The 20,230-nt window shown below is 40.8% G+C and overlaps 1 protein-coding gene across 5 annotated transcripts in view; it reads left to right on the forward strand.

The window, feature by feature from the left end:
* Tbce (tubulin folding cofactor E) overlaps positions 1 to 20,230 on the forward strand; it is a 52,131-nt gene that overhangs the window by 9,686 nt on the left and 22,215 nt on the right. For all 5 annotated transcript variants that reach the window (XR_008215772.1, XR_008215773.1, XM_052728415.1 and 2 more), the window contains exons 2-3: positions 8,454 to 8,584; positions 18,436 to 18,520. Coding sequence is in view for 3 of the 5 variants with exons in the window: in XM_052728415.1 (XP_052584375.1) it covers positions 8,485 to 8,584; positions 18,436 to 18,520 (185 nt within the window). In the remaining 2 variants the exon portion in view is untranslated. The remainder of the gene's footprint in view (positions 1 to 8,453; positions 8,585 to 18,435; positions 18,521 to 20,230) is intronic.

Genomic DNA, 20,230 nt, shown 5'->3' on the forward strand with positions numbered 1-20,230 from the left:
ATTCAGTTTTTTTTTTGTTTTGTTTGTTTTTGTTTGTTTTTTAGCTCAAGGCCGTCTTGGGTCTCACTATGTATCTGAGGCTGGCTTTGAACTAGCGTCAGCCCTCGTGCTTTAGCCTCCCGGTTTCTGGGATTACACGCACGAGCCACCGTGCCTGGCAATGAATGAATTAACTAATTTTTAAAACAAAGATTCGTTGCTGGACGTGGAGCTTACATTTTAGTCCAGGATGACTTTGAACTCGTGTCAAACCTCTAGCTAGCCTCAGCCTCCGGAGTGCTGAGTTTACATGCATGAGCCGCCACACCCTGGGAATAAATTTTTTACAGACTTCACTACCATCTGGGGACTGTTACGGGAACTGTTGAATCCAAATTAGGGTGTGATTTGGCCATCCCCAAAGAAATAGGCTTGTTGAAACAACAGGGTTTACAAATGCTAAAGACAGACAGCAGATAAAGGGAGAGACTGCTCTCCTGTCTGGTGTGAATATTAGCCAGGTCCACTGTCTGTTGATAGTGCCTGCTTCCTTTTTATGTCTTCTTGTTTTAATTTTCTATGTGTTTATGTTATGGGTGCTGCTGTAAACACAGTCTACTATCTGGAATTTTTGTTTTGTTTTTTTTTTGGTTTTTTTTTGGTTTTTTTTTTTGGTTTTTCGAGACAGGGTTTCTCTGTGTAGCTTTGCGTCTTTCCTGGAACTCACTTGGTAGCCCAGGCTGGCCTCGAACTCATAGAGATCCTCCTGGCTCTGCCTCCCGAGTGCTGGGATTAAAGGCGTGCGCCACCACCGCCCGGCTTGTTTTTGTTTTTGTTTTTTTTTTTTTTTTTTTGAGACAGGGTCTTTATGTAGTCCTGGCTGTCTTGAAACTCAATGTGTAGACCAGATTGGCCTGTAACTCACAGAGATCCTCCTGTTTCTGCCTCCAGAGTGCTGGGATTAAAGATGTGGGCCATCACACTCCAATGCTGACAATTTTATGACATTTTTTGAGGGGATGGGGGCGTTCCAGACAGTGTTTCTCCATGTTATTTTGGTGCCTATCCTGGATCTTGCTCTGTAGACCAGGCTGGCCTCGAACTCACGGAGATCTGCCTGGCTCTGCCTCCGGAGTGCTGGGATTAAAGGCATGCACCACCACCGCCTGGCTTAAGGCATATTTTTTTTTATTGGGATCTATAAAAATATTTAGAAAGTTAAATTACTGATACAAATCTGCCCTGATGTGAAGAACATTCTTCCACAATCACTGGAGGCAGTCAGGCCAGGCCATTGCCTCCATATTTATTCCATGCTATAGGATTTCTGAATCAGTATCCCTGTCCCCATTCATCACATTTATAAATCAGATTGATTTTCAGTGCATCATTAAGAATGTATTCATTGTTGTTGCATGAAGAGGACTTTTTATTTGTTCACAATTGGGTCATAATGCAAAAGAATCCGTTTCTCTGGAAGTTGGCTTCTTTTGATGTTGAAGGAGAAACCTGCTCCAGCTTTGGTTACTTGCTTTTGGTGAAGGAGACCACAGAAAGCAACTTGGTGCTGAAACTAGTACATTTCCTCTCCTCCTCCTCTTATTTTTTTTTTCCCCTCCCATTCTGAGGCCTCTTTTGTACTAGGCTAATACTCTACCACTGACTGAGCTACACCCAGCCCTGGCAGGGTCTTGTCTTTACTGGCCTTGATTACCCGACTCTTCTACCTCAGCCTCCAGAGTAGGTGGGATTACAGGCTTGTGGGTCTGCCAGAACTTTGCCTTGTGACTTGCAGATTTATTGTATTTACAGTAATTGTGAACTGAGACATTTGTTTGGACCCTAACTTTTGAAATCATTCTGACTCAGCATTTTCATATGTCCATATCAGCAAATCCTCTGGTGGTCAAAACAGTCCAGATCGTCAAGCCCCTTCTTAACATTCACCTGTTAAAAACTGCATTCTCTCTCACAGGATTACTGCACCCTAACTACTAGTCACAGTTTTTCTTCTAGTCAGTTTGCATCACAGAATCTAGAGGGATCTTTTTAGGAAAGTAAGATAATCTCTTTCCTTTAAAAAAACAAACAAACAAACAATAAAACCTCTACTAAACACTGCTGTCCACTCTGCAGACAAGTTTTTTTACGTGGCCTCCAGAGTTCTAAATGGCCTTTCCCTGCTTCATCTCTGATCTGTTTAATAACTACCTGATTGCTCCATTATCTGGCCTCAAACACATCCTAGCTTCTAAGATACTCAGATCTGCTATTCTTTGCCTGTATGAGCTTCTTTATGGTCATATGGTTCAATCCCTTACCTCTCCATCTGCTTTTGGAATACTACCTTCTTTAACCAACTTTCTTCCATCTTTAACTGTGCTTCTTGTCCTTGTTCGTATCATGTGATTTACCCAGTTATCTGGTTTATTGTGTTTCTCACCACAAAGATAGAAGCTTCTAGAGGGCAGGTATTTTTCTGCTGTGCACTTAGTACCTAGAACAGCATCTGACTTTTAATAGACACCCTTTTTTTTATTTTTTATTTTATGTGCACTGGTGTTTTGCCTGCATGTATATCTGTGTGAGGGTGTCAGATCTTGGAGTTACAGACAGTTGTGAGCTGCCATTTGGGTGCTGGGAATTGAAACCGGATCTTATGGAAGAACAGTGCTCTTAACCGCTGAGCCATCTCTCCAGCCCCTTACTAGACACTCTTAATTGTTGAATGAAGATATTTGGGCTTTTTTACCATACTATATTTGCTTACACAGTCCGCCAGGGAGCTACAACTTCTACCCAATACTCTGTACTTTATTTGTATGAGTATATGCATGTTTGTACACTCACTGTGGGGCATATTTGTGGTGCAGATGCATATACACATGAGTGCATGTGGAGGCATGAAGTTGACATTGGGTGTCTTCCTTGAGCTCTCTATTTTATTTATTGAGGCAATGTCTCTTGCTGAACCTGGAGCTCACCAATTCCTTTTAATGTAGCTAACCAGCTTGCCCCAAGGATCCAGTCTCTGCCTCCTAAAATGCTGGGATTACACATGCCCAGCACTTAGATGGGTTCTAGGAATCCAAAATCTTGTGCTCATGCTTGAATGGCAAGTACTTTATCCATTTAGTCATCTCTCAGCCCAGCAGTTTGTACTTTCTTGCCCTTTTTTAAATTTTGTTTATTTATTTTCTCTTTTCACTTTTCTCCAGCTACTTGTTTAAAAGAAACACTAGTTTATCTTTCTTACCGTGATTAACTTTTAATTTTACTGTACATTCTTCCTTCAAATCTAATACCCTGTGAAATTTTCTTTTTTAAACCTTTAAGTTGCTGATTTTCAGCAAGCTTCCTGGATCATCTCAGCATTAATTTTTTTTTTAATATGATATGAATGCCTTTGTTTTTCTTTTGTCTATTTTTTTTTCTTTTTTTGTTTTTTTTTTTTTTTTGAGACAGGGTTTCTCTGGTTAGCAGCCGTGGGTGTCCTGGAACTCACTTTGTAGACCAGGCTGGCCTCAACTCACAGAGGAGAGATCTGTCTGCCTCTGCCTGTCAAGTGCTACTATTAAAGACATGTGCCACCAAGCATGGAAAATGTCCTAACAATAGAGTTAGTAGTTAGGACTGTTTTCTGGGGTCTGTGTGTGTCTGTGTCTGTGTTTAATTTATTAAAATTTTATTATGCATTTTTTTATTTATTATGTATACAGTATTCTGTTTGCATGTATCCCTGCAGGCCAGAAGAGGGAGCCAAATCTCATTACAGAAGGTTGTGAGCCACCATGTGGGTGCCAGGAATTGAACTCAGGACCTCTGGAAGAGCAGCCAGTGCTCTTAACCTCTGAGCCATCTCTCCAGCCCTATTATGCATTTTAAAAGAATATATATAGGATATATATTTAGATTTAGCACGTCAAGGCTCATATGACATTTTTCCTGTCTTAGCATTTTGCTGGGAATATGTGTAGGAGGTACAATTAGCAATATGATAGACAAATTAAATATGAAATGAATGTTATTTAGAAAGCAGATACTGTAAGAAAATGAAAACATCATAGTCTGACTTTTTTTTTAAAGATTTATTTATTTATTATGTATACAGTATTCTGCCTGCATGTATGCTTGCAGGCCAGAAGAGGGCACCAGATCTCATTACAGATGGTTGTGAGCCACCATGTGGTTGCTGGGAATTGAACTCAGGACCTCTGGAAGAGCAGCCAGTGCTCTTAACCTCTGAGCCATTTCTCTAGCCCTAGTTTGACATTTTATTTATTTATCTATTTAGACATGATCTGTGGTAGCCCAGGCTAACCTCAGATTTATTATGTAGTTGAGGTAGGCCTTGATCTTCTGTCTCCATTTTTGAGTCCTGAGATTATGAGAGTATACCACCACAATTCATTTATGCAGTGCTAACGATCAAACCCCAGAGTTTCAAGCATGCTAAGGCAAGCAGTCTTAGCAACTGAGCGATATCCTCAGTTCATTTTCTTTTTTATTTAAAAAATACTTTATTTCGGGTTGGGGGTTTAGCTCAGTGGTAGATTGCTTGCCTAGCAAGTGCAAGGCCCTGGGTTCGATCCTCAGCTCAAAAAACAACAAAAAAAAATTTTATTTCATTTATTTGTGTATGTGGTAGTGAGGGAAGGGCATACCAAGGAGTATATGTGAAGGTCAGAGGACAACTGTCTCTTTTTCTACAGTGTGGGTCCTAGGGATTAAACTCAGGCTTGATGTTAAGTGCCTTTATTTGCTGAGCCATCTCACTGAAATCACTTCATTGTTGTTGAAACAGGGTTTCTCTGTGAGGCCTGGCTGTTTTAGAAGTAGCTCTGTAGACCAGGCCTCTGCCCTGGCTTCCGAGTGCTGGGATTAAAAGCATGTGCCACCACTGCCCAGCTGAAATTACTTTTTAAATTGCAAAATATATATTGCAGAAAATTTACCATCTTAGCAATTTTAAGTATATAAAGTTAGTAGTGTTAAGTACATTCACAATATAACCAACACTGCTATCCAACTCCAGAACTCTCCTAACATCTGCACAACTGAAACTGTTAGTCTTAGATTATGATTTCCAGTTCCCTTCCCTGGAAGATCATAGTATCCACTATTATACTTTCTGTCCTCATCAGGGAAAATTATTTTTAAAAATTTTTGGGACAAGTTCTCAGTATATAGCCATAGATGGCCTGGGATTCTCAATGTAAACCAGGCTGACCTCAAACTTGCAGAGATTGACTCCCAAGTGTAGAATTAGAGGCATTCACTACCACACACAGCTGTCTTTTTTAGTTTGACAAGCCTAGATACTTCATAGAAGAAGGATCATTTGGTGTCTGTCTTTAAGGTTGAATAATACATTTTGGTGTGTTGTAACAAGCCCCTTAGCACAACTGACTCCATGATGGAATTGCCATTCAGGATGTAAAACTCAGCAAGTAGACAACACCACCTGCCAAAAATGAAACCAAAGGCCTAATCATCAAAATCCATAGTTCAGGAAAGTCTCTAAATGTACTAACCTTACTTTTTAGCATCTGTAGTTCCACTTCTGGCTAACTGTTCTTGCTAACTGAAGTATGTCAAACCAGAACGTGGTTTTTGTGCTTAAAAGGTCATCCTTAGAAAGGTTTGGGGCGACACTGGGATCTCGAACACCCAGTGTAGTCTATGGCCGGCTATTAAAGACTTTCTGTTGGCTTAAACCCATGTCCCAGCAGTCTTCTCTGGTGAATACCACACAACAGTATTTACCATATTCTTTATTCTAATGAACACTTAGATTTCTTTATCTTTGACTGTTAGTAAATAATGCAGTTACAAACACATTTGTGCAGATAGTTCTTGACTCCATGCTTTCAATTCTTTGCAAATTGTTTTGAGGAGCTGTAGTCACTTCATCATCAAGAGCGATAGGAAACAGCTGAGTATGGTGGTACATAGTCATTTGGGAGACTGAAGCAAAAGAGTTGTGAGTTCAAGGCCAGCTTGAACAACATAGTGAAAGTGCATCTGAAAAGCAAACAAGGGGGCTTAGGGATGGCTGAGTGAATATAGTGCTTGTCTAACAGGCACAAAGCCCCGGTTTCCATCCCTGGTACCACATAAACCTATACATGTCTGATCCCAGCACTGGGAAGGTGATAGCAGAAAGACTGGAAGTTCAAGGTCATCTGCTACAAAATGAGTTTAAGGCCAGCCTGAGCTTTCCTAGAGACCCTGTCTCAAAAAACAAACAAAAAAAACAGGCCTGGTGGTGGTGGCACACGACTTTATTCCCAACACTTGAGAGGCAGAGGCAGGCAGATTTCTGTGAATTCCAGGCCAGGCTGGTCTACAGAGCAAGTTCCAGGACAGAGAGAAACCCTGTCTTGGGGGGAAAAACTTACAAACAAAACAAAACAAGCCAGGCGGTGGTGGCGCACGCCTTTAATCCCAGCACTCGGGAGGCAGAGCCAGGCGGATCTCTGTGAGTTCGAGGCCAGCCTGGTCTACAGAGCGAGATCCGGGAAAGGCGCAAAGCTACACAGAGAAACCTTGTCTCGAAAAACCAAAAAAAAAAAAAAAAAAAACACAAAACAAAACAAAAAAATCAGCTAAAACAGGAAGTCAGAAGGAAAGGAGAGCAAGGTATGAAAGTCCAGAGAAAAGTAAATCCAAGGTATTGGATGCTCATCTTCGGTTACAACTGGATATAGGTGAAATACATGTTTTACAGATCTCTCTCAGTAGTAGAGCCCATGCCTAGCATGCCTCAGGTCTTGGATTTGATCCCCACCATAAACAACAAAACAAACAAAAATATAGACTGGTAAAAGTTTATCGATGTTCTGTGAAGGCAAGGTTGTTAGGATACAAGGGCTCATATACTCCTGATAGGGCTGTATATATCGGAACAACCATTATAAAAGGACATTTGATACTAGCTACCAAAATTTTAAATGCATATTCCATTTGGCTCAGCAATCCCAGACTAATAACTGGACTCTGAGTTTCTGGCAAGATAATACCCTGCTCTCCAGCTTGTGGAATTCTAGCAATGGAGTTCTACTGGCATCTTACTCAAGGACTAGAACTTTGCTTCAGGGCATAGACTTATGAGCAGGGCTCTGCCTTGGCCAGCTGCCTTGGCCTATCCATATATCTGTTTCCTAAAACATAAGTAGCCCAGTCTGGTTCCTAGTAACTGCTCAGTCTCCTCAAATTGTCTGTGCTGCTTTTACTTGCCCCAAGTGTTGGGTTCTGTGATGACTTCTTTTGCTTTTCGTTGCTGAAGATTCCATTGTAGTACAGGGACTTTTACGTGTCTTAGAAGTTGCAGTGCCTTAGAGTATCACCATCTACCCAAGGCAAAAAACAACCAACCAAGGCTCCTAATTTTCTGTTTGACAATTTCTATCTAGTTATTCTCCCAAATGTTGATTCTAAACTTACTAAAATCCACACTCTTCTGGTCACTGTCCCTCTTTCGTTCTGTGGATTGCCTGCACTGCTACTGGGACAGCTAAAACATGGCTTTTGAAACTCTATAAATAATTCAGTGTTTATTTCCAAAAGATCAAAGTTTGAAAGAAGTTGTAGCCAACCTGGGCATGGCACATGTTTGTAATTCTAACATTTTGGGAGCTGGGGCAGGAGAATCAGGAGTTCAAGACCCATCCCTAACTACATAGTGAGTTTGAGGCCAGCCTGGGTTACATGATCCTGTCTTAAAGAAAAAGCAAATATCCAGGAGAGGCACAAAGCTACACAGAGAAACCCTGTCTCGAAAAACCAAAAAAAAAAAAAAAAAAAAAAAGAAAAAGCAAATAAAAAGATAGTATCCATAATATTACCACACCTAAAACTTTCGAGTTGTTCATTTTTTGTTATTCTTTCTAAGATAGGGTTTTATATATCCCAGGTTGGCCTCTGACCACTAGGATTAAATGCATGAGCCACTCTGCTTTGTGACTGCTAGGTAAGCATGTTACCAACTCAGATCGCCAGCTGCAACTATTGTTCTTTAATATTGTGTGTGTGCACAGAGGCTAGAGGTCTACTCAGTGTGTCTTATCCATCACTCTCCACCTTGTCTCTTGAGGCAGGGTTGATCACAAAACATGGAGTTCACCAGTTGTCAAAACTAGCTAACCAGCAAGCCCCAAGCATCCTCTTGTCTCTTCTTCCCAGCTTTGGAATTACAGGTGTACATTGTCACACTTGGCTTTTTCTAGGGATCTAAGCTCAGGTCTTCATGTGTGCGTAGCAATCGTCTTACACAGTAAATCATTTCTTCAATCCCCATGGGGGAAAAGACTTGTAAGAAAACTTTGGCTGGGTGTGGTGCCTCACATCTGTTATCCCAACACTTGAGCAGTTGAGGCAGGGGGATTTGCTCTAAGTTTAAGCCCTCCAGGCCAGCCTAGGCTACAATTTTTGCTTATTAAATTCTTGTCAGTTTTTCATGTTTTCCTTCCTAGGTCTCCTGTTTTGGATTCCTGTTGTCTTATAATGAGTGACATTTTGCCATTAGATGTCGTTGGTAGAAGAGTTGAAGTTAATGGAGAATTTGCAACAGTGCGCTTTTGTGGTGATGTTCCTCCTGTGGCAGGTAAGCTATGATATTGTGTAAATCTTTCAGTCAGGTCCATAGAAGCATCTCAGTAGTGCTTTATCACACCAGTTTTGAACTGGGTGTGGTGGCACACACCTTTAATCCCAGCACTCAGAGTCAGAGGCAGTTAGATTTCTTGAGTTCCAGGCCAACCTGCTCCACATGGCAAATTCCAAGCCAACTGGAGCAACACAGTGAGACGCTATCTCCAATAAATAAAGAAAATAAAATAACCAGTTTTAAGGAAGTTGCCAGCCAACTTGAAGATACATAGTTTTATTTGGGTGACATTGAATTGTATATGTATATGATATGTACAGCTTTCTTAATTGTATGCTACTTGATTGATTGTGTAGTGTTTCTTAAACTAAATCAACTTTAAAATATTTTCTGAACAAACTTCAAACAACCAACAGTCTTGAATTTTCATAATTCAAAAAGTTATTTGAGCCGGGCGGTGGTGGCACACGCCTTTATTCCCAGCACTTGGAAGGCAGAGGCAGGCGGATCTCTGTGAGTTCAGAGGCCAGCCTGGTCTCCAAAGCAAGTTCCAGGAAAGGCGCAAAGCTACACAGAGAAACCCTGTCTCCAAAAACCAAACCAAAACAAACAAAAACAAAAACAGAAAACAAAACAAAAAAGAAAGTTATTTGAATGCTTCTCCTCCCCATGTTGTATGTATTTGTGTATATGCATGGGTATATACTTACGTTACATAACTGTGGATAATGTAATTGCATTTTGGCCAAATAAAACTTTGTGTATTGCTCATTTTTGTTGATTTACAAAGAAATAATACATGCATACATACATATATATTGTTTAAATATATATATTGTATAAACTGTTGAATAATAAATTAATGACATGTATATCAAGATGGCATATTGTAGGCTCCTAAATCTCAACCTAAAATGGATTTTCTTTTTTTTTTTTTCTGATTTTTCGAGACAGGGTTTCTCTGTGTAGCTTTTAGAGCCTATCCTGGAACTCACTCTGTAGAACAGACTGGCCATTGAGTGCTGGGATTAAAGGTGTGTGCCACCACCACTTGGCTGGATTTTCTTTTTTAAACTAAGGCTTATCCTATACCTCTGAGGAGAACAGGACAGGAAAAAATACAATTAAATTTATAAATATTGGAAAGAACTAGGTTTAAGTGGCAACAAGCTAAACAGAATTGAAAACATCTAACTTCTAAATACATAGTGGAGAAAACTAGGAACTAACCTAATTCTAATTCCTCAAATCTCAAAAGATCTCAGAGATATATGGAATCTATAATTTCTAACCAGATACAGTGGCTCATGGCTATAGTCCGAGTTCTCAGAAGGCTAAAGCAGAAGAATTGCTAAGTTTTAAAGTCAGTGCAGGCTACCAAAGTGAATGTTAATCCAGCTTGAGCTGTTGCAGTGTGAGATCCTATCTCAAAAAAAAAAAAAAAAAAAACAACCAGGAGGAGACAGGGATTTCTTAGATTTAAAATAGGATTGTTTCCTCTCCATGTGAGAACATGGTAGGGAGGTGTTAGTTACTACTAACCAGAACGGGCACACATAGGCATTGAGTCTTCTTTCTAGTCCTTTGATCTCATCTTCCCAGCTTCTATAACTAGTCAATAGCTTCTTTGATGAAGCCACTGATCTCCAAGGCAGTAAGAATGTGTCCAGTATGAAACTGGATCCCTTAGGAAATGGTAGTGCTATCAGCAGTCCTTTTCTTTTGAAAGACTGCTCTTTCTTGCTGAAGGCTTTCATCATTCCTCAGGCATCAGTGTAGTGTGGCTCAGATACACATAGAATTTTTGATACCTTTCTTCATTTACTTTCTGTTACTTTCTGTAACATTATTATTAATTTTTTTAAATGTAGCCTTGGCTGGCCTGGAACATGCTATAGAGACCAGGCTGGCCTCACACTCACAGACATCTACCTGTTTCTGCTTCCTGAGTCCGGGATTAAATGAGTACTTCGCCGGGCAGTGGTGGCGCACGCCTTTAATCCCAGCACTCGGGAGGCAGAGCCAGGCGGATCTCTGTGAGTTCGAGGCCAGCCTGGGCTACCAAGTGAGTTCCAGGAAAGGCGCAAAACTACACAGAGAAACCCTGTCTCGAAAAACCAAAAAAAAAAAAAAAAAGAGTACTCCACTCTGCTTGGCCTATAACATTATTTTCCTGGGTTTTTCTTCTTCAACCTTTGTTTTTAGTATGTACTAGTAATGTATCATAATGAATTCATTGTGATATCTTCATAAATCTAAACAGTACTTTGGTCCTGTCAGCCCCACCTCACAATCCCCTGTGCTCTCACTTCTTTCCCCTCTGCTGTCTCTTTCCTTCTCTCTGCTAGTACTGGGCTTTCCTAATGCTTAGCCATTCAGTACACTATGTACAGTTTAGCTAACTGCTCTCTATTACTGCCCTTCTCCTTTTTTATTTTTAATGAGATGGGGGGGGGTCTTGCTATGTTATTCAGGCTAGCCTTGAACTCTTGGAATCAGGGAATCCTCTTATCTCAGTCTTACAAGTGCCTATTACTGAGCCCTGCTCCTCATTTTGAACATTGATCTCTAGTTTTTTCTTTTATGATAACAATGTAGTAAACTGCCTCGTATACCTCACTCAATCAGCAAATATCTGAATATTTTCTATATATTCGGAACTGATCTGAGTAGATAGATACAGGGCAATTTAGTGTTGACTTGGATCTCAGTGTGTGGCTTCTGAGCACCAACCCCACAGCTCCCCAGAGTTTTCTTGATTGCGAGCAGCAGGAAATATTAGACAGAAGGATGAATATTGCGGAGATAAACAGATAGAAAATAAAGGATAGCCTCGAGAGGGCCTGGAACCTTTTCCATCGGCCCGACTGTCTCTGCCCCAGGGTATTTATAGAGATGCCAAGGGGTGGAGCAAAAGACTTCCTCCCCCAGCACAGCCAAGTGCAGACCATCTCAGACACTTGCACTCAGGCCCGTGGTCCTTATCATCCTCTATGCGGACATGCTGGGTAAAGCCACGAGGAACCCGAAAACGGGCTCCCACATAGATCTTTTAAAGACACCCCCAGGTTACAGACTACAAAAGCACAGTGGCATTGGGGCCTTCTAGACATGAGACTGCCTAGCATGGTGTTGAAGATAGCCTCCTTCATAGCTTCAAAGAACCTGAGTTTTGTTTAGGCTAACCTTGAAATAGCAGGATTCCAGCCATTAGAGTAGTGAAACTTTGTTTTGGCTGTGAGCTGTTGGCCATATTTGGAGGCTCTGAGGAGTTGCCCTCTCTGAGGGGAATGTAGAGATAATTGAGAATGACTCAGGTCAACAATATTGCTTAGTAGAACTGGGTAGAATCTCTGAGTTTCTTGGTCTTTAATTACATAAGTATAGTTAGGTGTCTTTGAAAATAGTTATCTCAGGACTTGGTCTGTGCAAGGAAGCCAAAGAGCAGAAGCAGCAACAAAGCTGATATGCTGGCAGTATCCATCCTTGTCCTTGGGTGGAGTGGGTAAAGGAAGAGATTCCTGGCACTTGGATGTCTACAGTGTCCAGTGGTCAAGCTAGCCCTATGAGGAGATGGGCCCTGTAGTTACAGATAGTGTACTTGAAGTAGCTTCTAGCCTATTGGTAAAGTCACTGACCTGGTGATACCTTTGTCAAATTCAATTAAATAGTCCACTTATCAAACAACTTTAACCCCTACTAGCCTTGAGGATGGAACCTAAGGCCTCATGTATACTAGGATCCTTTAGTTTGGCTTTTATGTTCAGCAAGTCAATCCAATTATAATATGGCATCTTGTGTTAGTGTATGAGGTGGAGTACACTGATCATATGGACTCATTTTATACATAGGCTTATTTTTAAACTGGTTTATTTTTTCTGCATATATACATGCATGTGGGCACCCATGTCCAACTTGGCTGGAGTTGCTTCTCTACTTCCACTGCATAAGTCCCAGGGATTCCACACAGGCCTATCAGGCTTAGTGGCAATCAGCTTGGCCCACAGAACTTCTGGCCAGTCCTAGACATGCCTAGCTTCTAGACTTCATTTTTTAAAGCAGTTTTAAGTCCACAGCAGAATTGAGGGGAAAGATTGGCAAGCTCCCAAATACTTCTTATCTGTATGTGCACAACCTCCTTGAGTGTTACCTTGTTGTAGAATATTAGTTTAGGATGTGTTACATTTGTTTATGCTGTGGAATATTTGTCTAATGATGCAAAGATGTGTTGCATTCTTTTATGTTGCATTTGTTTAACTCTGTAAAGCTGTGTTACTTTGTCTGCCTAAAACACCTGATTGGTGTAATAAAGCACTGAACGGTCAATAGCTAGGCAGAAGAGAGAAATAGGCGGGTCTGGCATGCAGAGAGAATAAATGGGAAGAGAAATCTAGAGAAGAGAAACGAAGCATGGGAGGCACAAAAAAAGGAGATGAGGATGCCAGAGGCCAGCCACCCAGCCAGCCACAGAGCAGGAAGGAAAGCAAGATATATAGACTAAGAGGTAAAAAGCCCAGAGGCAAAAGGTAGACAGGATAATTTAAGTTAAGAGAAGCTGGCTAGAAACAAGCCGAGCTAAGGCTGGGCATTCATAAGTAAGAATAAGTTTCCATGTATTTATTTAAGAGCTGGGTGGCAGGCCCCCAAAGAGAAAACAGTAAAAATAACCAACTGTGTTACCTCCTTCATTGCAGTGGTGTGTGTATTTCAGTGTTAATAATCACTGTGTCTACTAATGGCATCACTCTCATGCTTAGTTTACCTTGGGGTCTGTGCTTGGTATTATTTATTGTATAGGTTAGTCACAAATGTCTGACTTATGTCTCCCATTGTTCCCCAAATGCTTTGTGTGCCAGCTGTGTATCCCCTTGAGCTCCTACAGCTACTGGCCCTTTTCCATAGTTTTCCTTTTCCACTGTCTCTCATAATTGTCAGACTACCTTGTCTGCCTTTGCGATGTCCATTTAGGTTCCCCTGTGTCTTTGTCTTTTCATGGCCTGGTGCTCTTTTTTTTTTTTTAAGAAAGGCTCTTGTGTAGCCCAGGCTGGCCTTGAATTCCTAATCTGGATGCTAGGGTTACAAGCATGGACTCCCACACCCAGTTTAAACTGTGCTGGGCATTCAACCCAGAGCTTCATGTATACTGGGCAAGCAAGCACTCTACCAACTGAACTACACTCCGAGCTCCTCATCTGTTTTTGGTTTTCTTCTTGTTTTTTGTTTTATTTATTATTTCAACAAAATAAAGCACTTAATTGGGCTTACAGTTTCAGAGGGTTAGAATCCATGATGGGCAGAGTAAAGATATGGTGGTAGGAACAGCTGAGAGCTTACATCTTGATCATAAAGCAGGAAGCAGAAAGACAGCATACACTGGGAATGGCATGTCTTTTGAAACCTCAGAGCCCACCCCCAGTGACACATCTTCTAATCCTTCTCAAACAATTTCACCAATAAGAACCAAGTATTCAACATATGAGCCTGTGGGGGCCATTCTCATTCACACCCACATTTTACCTCCTGGCCCCCATAAGCTTGTGGCAATAAAATAATGCAAAATGCATTTAGTTCTATTTCAAAAGTCACCTTGGTTTTTGACTCAATGCTGTTTAAAAGTCTAAAATCTCATTCTGAGACCCAAGGCAATCTCTTTAATTGTAACCTTCTGTAAATCCAAAAGCAGATAACATACTTCCAACGTACAGTGGCACAGAATGTATATTACTAAAATAAGACTCCATTCCAAAATGGAGGAATGGAGTCATAATTAGGGAATACTGAAATCCAGCAGGGAAAACTAAATACTGTTGCTCCAAGTCTGTTGTCAAAAGGCTTAATGGCTTTGCCCTTCAAGCTTTGCTGCCTGTAATGTTCTTTTTTCTCTTTTGCTGGTTCTATTCCCTATCTGCAGCTCTCCCTGGCAGATATCCTATGGCTCTGACATCTCCTAACATCTTGGAGTCTCCAACACAAATCCAGGCTTTACTTTACCAGTGGTAAAGTGCATGGTGGCTGCTTAGGGCTTCCATGAAGGACCTCTCCTGCCACATGCCTGGCTTTACCAGTTCTCCTAAACTGTAGAGGAAGATTCCACACCCCTTCTACTCCTGTATTGTCCTCCACCAAAAAAATTAGTCTGTTACTTTTAAATTTAGCCTCAGGCATGTGAAGGCCCAAGGTTGGTGTAGGGACTCATCCTTAATGGTTCTCTGACCTTACTCATCAAGGCAGGGTCTCATTCACACAGAGTGCTCCAATATGGCTAGTCCTGCTAATCACCTTGCTTTCTTCCCACCTTCAAGGCTGGAATTAGTTAGTAATCCATGCCCACTTGGCTGCTTTGACTACTGAGTTACCCAGTCTTTTCAAAATATTTTTCTAATTTGTTTTGATTTCTTTTTTAACTTAAAGTCATTTAAAATAACGTTGCTTAATTTCTAAATATATGAGAATTAAAAAAATTTATTTTGTGTGTGTTTTGCCTGCATTATATGTATGTGTATTACACATGCACAGTGCCTGCAGAGGCCAGAAAAGGGTGCCAGATCCATTGGACCTGGAGTTCTAGATAGTTGTGAGCTGCCATGTGGGTTCTGAGAGCTGAACCTGCGTCTTCTGCAAGAGCAGCCTGTGCTTTTAACCACTGAGCCATTTCTCTGGCCTGATTTCTTTTCTTTTCTTTTCTAACAGTATTTAGCTATGTAGTTCAGGCTGGCCTTGAGCTTGGAGTGATCCTCTTGCCTGTGCTAGATTATAGGCTTGCACCACCACACCTAACCTTTTGACAATTTTCTAATTAACATTTTGTTATAGGCTCACAGAATCCTTAGAGATTGTGATCAGAGAACATACTGAAGATTTTTGTAAATATACCAATAGGATAAAATACATCATTTTAATTTGTGTGTATGAGGGCATGCCACACTATGCATATGGAGGTCAGAGGATAACCTGAGGTGTTGGTCTTTATCTTCTACCTTGTTTAAAACAGTTTCTTGGGGCTAGAGAGAAACTGGCTCAGAGGTTAAGAGCATTTGCTGCTCTTGCAGAGGACCCAGGTTTGGTTCCCAGCACCTACATGGTAACACAACTATCTGTTACTCCAGTTTCAACGGGCTCCAATGCTCTCTTCTTGAATATCTTGGGCATTGGGCACATGGTATACATACATGCAGGTACTCACACATATACATAAAATAAACAAAAAAATCTTTTTAAAAATTGTCTGTTTTGTTGTTGCCACTCTGTATCAAGGTTCTTCTTGAATGCTAGGGTTACCTGAGTTAGCTGTTTTTAAATGTATAGTCACAGGCATCAAATACATTCATTGTTCATCTCTGGAACAGTTTTTTGTCTTCCCAAACTGTAATGTCATACCCATAAAGCAGTAATTCCCCCTTTTTCCTCCTCTGTCTCTGCAATTTGTACTATTGGGAGTCATAAGCAGAATCATACAGTATTTTTTCTTTTTTATGACCAGCTTGTTTCACTTAGCATGATGTACTTAAAGTTCATTCAGGTTATAGCCTGTGTTAGACTTTCTTTCCTTCATTTGTAGTGGGCTGACTATAACATTCCACGTTGTGTATGCATGATGCTAAAAACTAAAATTTTTGGGAATTAGCCAACAAGAATGAAAACTACAAAACAGTACAGAAAGAAATTAAAGGAGTTGGGCATGATGGCACACCCAAACACTTGGGAGGCAGGCAGAGGGATCTCTGTGAGTTAGAGGCCAGCTTAGTCTACATAGTAAGGGATAGGCCAGCCAGGACTACATAGACTGTGTTGAAAAAAAAGAAGGAAGGAAAGAAAAAAATATATGTATATACAAACTTCCTGTATTTATGGATCAAAAGACTTAATTTTGTTAAAACTTAAAATTTATCAGTGGTCAAATTTTTAGGGTTTTTTTTTCCCTACCAAAATCCCATTGTTTGTTTTTATTATTTGTGTGTGTGTAATGTGTACCGGTTTCACAGTACTTGTTAGAGTTGTTTCTTCTACTGTAGATCCTAGGGATTGAGCTTCAGGTACCACTAAGAGACCCTATCTCCAAAAAAAAAAAAAAAAAATGGCAAGGACTGGAGATAGCTCAGCAGTTAAGAGCATTTCCTGTTCTTGTAGGGGACCTGAGAACAGTTCCTAGCACCCACATTAGGTGGCTCATAATATCCTATAGATCCATCTCCAGGGATCAGACATTTCTGTCCTTCTTGGGCACCTGCACTCACATAAACAGACCACGAAACACACATACACACTTAAAAATAAATCTTTAAAACAATACAAAAAAGGGAAGAAATCCCCTGAGGAAGGACACTCGACTGACCTCTGACCTCCAAATGCATGCTAACACACATGTACCTGTATACCTGAACATACACATCTGCATGTTTGCATGCACACAGAATTATTGATAATTTGGGTTTATTATTGTGTGTTTGCCTTATGGATGTTCTTTTACCACCCCATTGGGTTATTTTTCTTCTCTATTAATTAGATAGTCATAGCTTTAAAAATTACTTAGTGAGCCGGGCGGTGTTGGTGCACGTCTTTAATCCCAGCACTCAGGAGGCAGAGCCAGGAAGATCTCTGTGAGTTCGAGGCCAGCCTGGTCTACAGAGCGAGATTCAGCACAGGCACCAAAAACTACACAGAGAAACCCTGTCTCGAAAAACAAAAACAAAAAAATAATTACTTAATGATTTCTCTAAGGCTAAGATATGCTATTCTGACTTAGGAAACCCTAATAATAATTGCTCTCACCCCCCCCACCTCACCCCCAGAGCTGAGGACAGAACCCGGGGCCTTGCGCTTGCTAGGCAAGCACTCTACCACTGAGCTAAATCCCCAACCCCTAATAATTGCTTTTAAGTTTTGGTTTTTGTGTTTTTGCTTAAAGATTTATGTGTATGGGTGTTTAGCCTGTATATGTCTGTGTGAGGGTGCCAGTTCCCCTGGAACTGGAGTTAGAGATACTTGTGAGCTGCCATGTGGACGCTGGCAATTGAACCCAGGTCCTCTGGAAGGACAGCCAGTGAGCTTAACTGCTAAGCCATCTCTCCAGCCCCAGTTTTTGTTTTGTTTTTAATTCTGAGTCCCATTCAAAAGACCTAGGAACACTTGAACACTTAAATCTGTTTCTCATCCCTAATTAGTTACTGGATGCTTTCCTTTTTTTAAACTTCATGCCCAAGGAACTGGCAGCTCTGCTGCCCATTTTATCTTACTCAGGTGTCTGAGCCTCTTGCATTCTTGCAGGTTTCTTTCTGGGACAGTCTTTTTCTTTGAAGGCTTTCTCTTGGCCTTTTTTTTTTCTTTTCTTTTTTTTTTTTTGAGTGAAATTCTCTCTACCTTCAGTTTTTCCTCCCTCTGGACTTTTTGTTATGGTGGCAGTTACAGGTATTTAGGGTAGAATTTGCCATTTTAGTCATGTATAGCTTATAGTTATGAATTATGATATGGCATGTATTAGCCACTTTATGAAGTGGTCAGCTCAACAGAGAGAGATCCCTGTATCCCCTCTGTGTGGGGTAAGCCACATTTAGTCCTCTGTGGTGTTTTTCTTCACTTGGTATCATGTCTTCAATATTCATCCATGCTTAGTATACCCAGTAAAGTTTAGCTGTTCTTGTTTTCTGCTATTGGGGTTTTTGTTGGCTTTTTGGCCCACATATGCTACTATTGCGTAGTTTGAATGAAGTTCCCAGGAGATTCCTGGGACATTCCCTCCTCCACCTGTATGTGATGAAGCTTCTGTTACAAATTGTATTTGCTTGAAGGAGAATGGAGCATCCCTTTGTCATCTTTTGTCACTATTTTTTTTTTTCTTTTTCTTTTGCTAGGACTCTGGTTAGGAGTTGAATGGGACAATCCCGAGAGAGGAAAGCATGATGGGAGCCATGAAGGTACTATGTATTTTAAATGCAGGTAAATATTTCTTATGAATTGACAAGGTCATAATTAATCATTTAATAATAGGGCTGGAGAGGAAGAAGCATTGTTGGATCTGGAGTAGTTTGAAAAGGTACTTCAACCTGGCATGGTGGTGCATGTCTTTAATCCCAGTACTCAGGGACAGCGCCTGTTATTGAACCTAGAGCTCACCATTTTGGCTAGATTAGCTGGCAGGCAAACATGTGAACCTCTTAGCTCTGCCACACACCCATGTTATAGTGTTGAGATTATAGGCTTATGTGGCTGTGCATGGTGCGGGGGATACTAGGTCTAATGTTTACACAGCAGTACTCTTAGCCACTGAGCCATCTCCCACCCCATGTTTTTTGTTTTAGTCATGTTGTACAGGGTGACCTCTAACCTGATGTATAGCTAAGGCTGGTTCTAAACTTGAGATCCTCCTGCCTCTACCTCTCAAGTTCTGGGATAATAGGTATACACCACCATGCCTGGGCTAGCCTGGGTTTCTTCTTTCTTTTTTGAACTGGAACTCATTGTGTAGAACAGGCTGGCCTTGAACTCACAGAGATCTATCTGCCTGTTTCCTGAGTGCTGGGATTAAACACCACTATACCTTTCTTTGATTTTTTTGAGACAGGGTTTCTCTGTGTAGTTTTGGTACCTTTCCTGGATCTCACTCTGTAGACCAGACTGGCCTGGAACTCACAGAGATCTGCCTGGCTCTGCCTTCCGAGTGCTGGGATTAAAGGCGTGCACCACCACTGCCCGGCTCTTTGTTTTTTTTATATGTCACAAGTTGTGAAATTTTCTGAGGTTCTGAGCACTAGGGGCTAGTGGGATGAAAGTACTTATGAACTGCTCCATTTTCCTCATGGGTTCAGAATTTGTGTTTCACTGCAGCATCTTGACATTAATTTAGAATATTAGTGGTTTCTGTCTAAATCACTGTTAAATCACTGTTAAAAATCAGTGTATCTTATGGAGATTTGTTGCTGATGGGCATTCGTTTGACTAGAGAGTATTTTTTATCATTTACTGGGCTGTTTGGTTTCCTGAGAAACCTGCTGGGAATGTTTCACCAAAGATTGAGATCTTTGATCTATAACAGGGACAGACTCCACTTCGTAGCTTCCTGATACAATTCCACACTCTGCCTGCAATCAAAAGTAATAACTATCTCCTTTTGACTAACTCATTACCATTGCTGTAAAAAGTGTGAATTCAGGCTAAGTGCATATAATCTTGAAACTACAGAGACAAAGGTGGAGGAGAGGTGGGATGATCAAGAGTTCAAGGCAGTTGGGGCTAAGTAGCAGAACAGTCTCAGGAAAAAAGTCACAAATATATTTTTATCCTAAATGTTCATACGTGTGTGTGTGTGTGTGTGTGTGTGTGTGTGTGTGTGTGTACAGAAAGTTGTGAACACCATGTGGGTGCTAGGATTGAACCCTGGTCCTCTGGAAGAGCAGCCAGTGCTCTTAAGTGCTGAGACATCTCTCCAGCCTGCAGTTTTTTTGTTTTTTTAATTTAAATCACTGTGTTTGAAAAATAAAATTTCATATTTCTAATTCCAATACGTTACATGTAAACATTAGCATTTTAGGATTTTTTAATTTTAAAAATTATTGTGTACACACGTGATGTATCTGTGCGACTTCTGTACCTCTGTGCATGTGTGGAAATTGGAGGACAACTTTATGGAGTCAGTCTTTCTTCATCTTT

The sequence above is a fragment of the Peromyscus californicus genome, unplaced genomic scaffold, assembly GCF_007827085.1.
Source record: "Peromyscus californicus insignis strain IS unplaced genomic scaffold, ASM782708v3 Scaffold_8__1_contigs__length_139910024, whole genome shotgun sequence".
Classification (NCBI taxonomy): domain Eukaryota; kingdom Metazoa; phylum Chordata; class Mammalia; order Rodentia; family Cricetidae; genus Peromyscus; species Peromyscus californicus.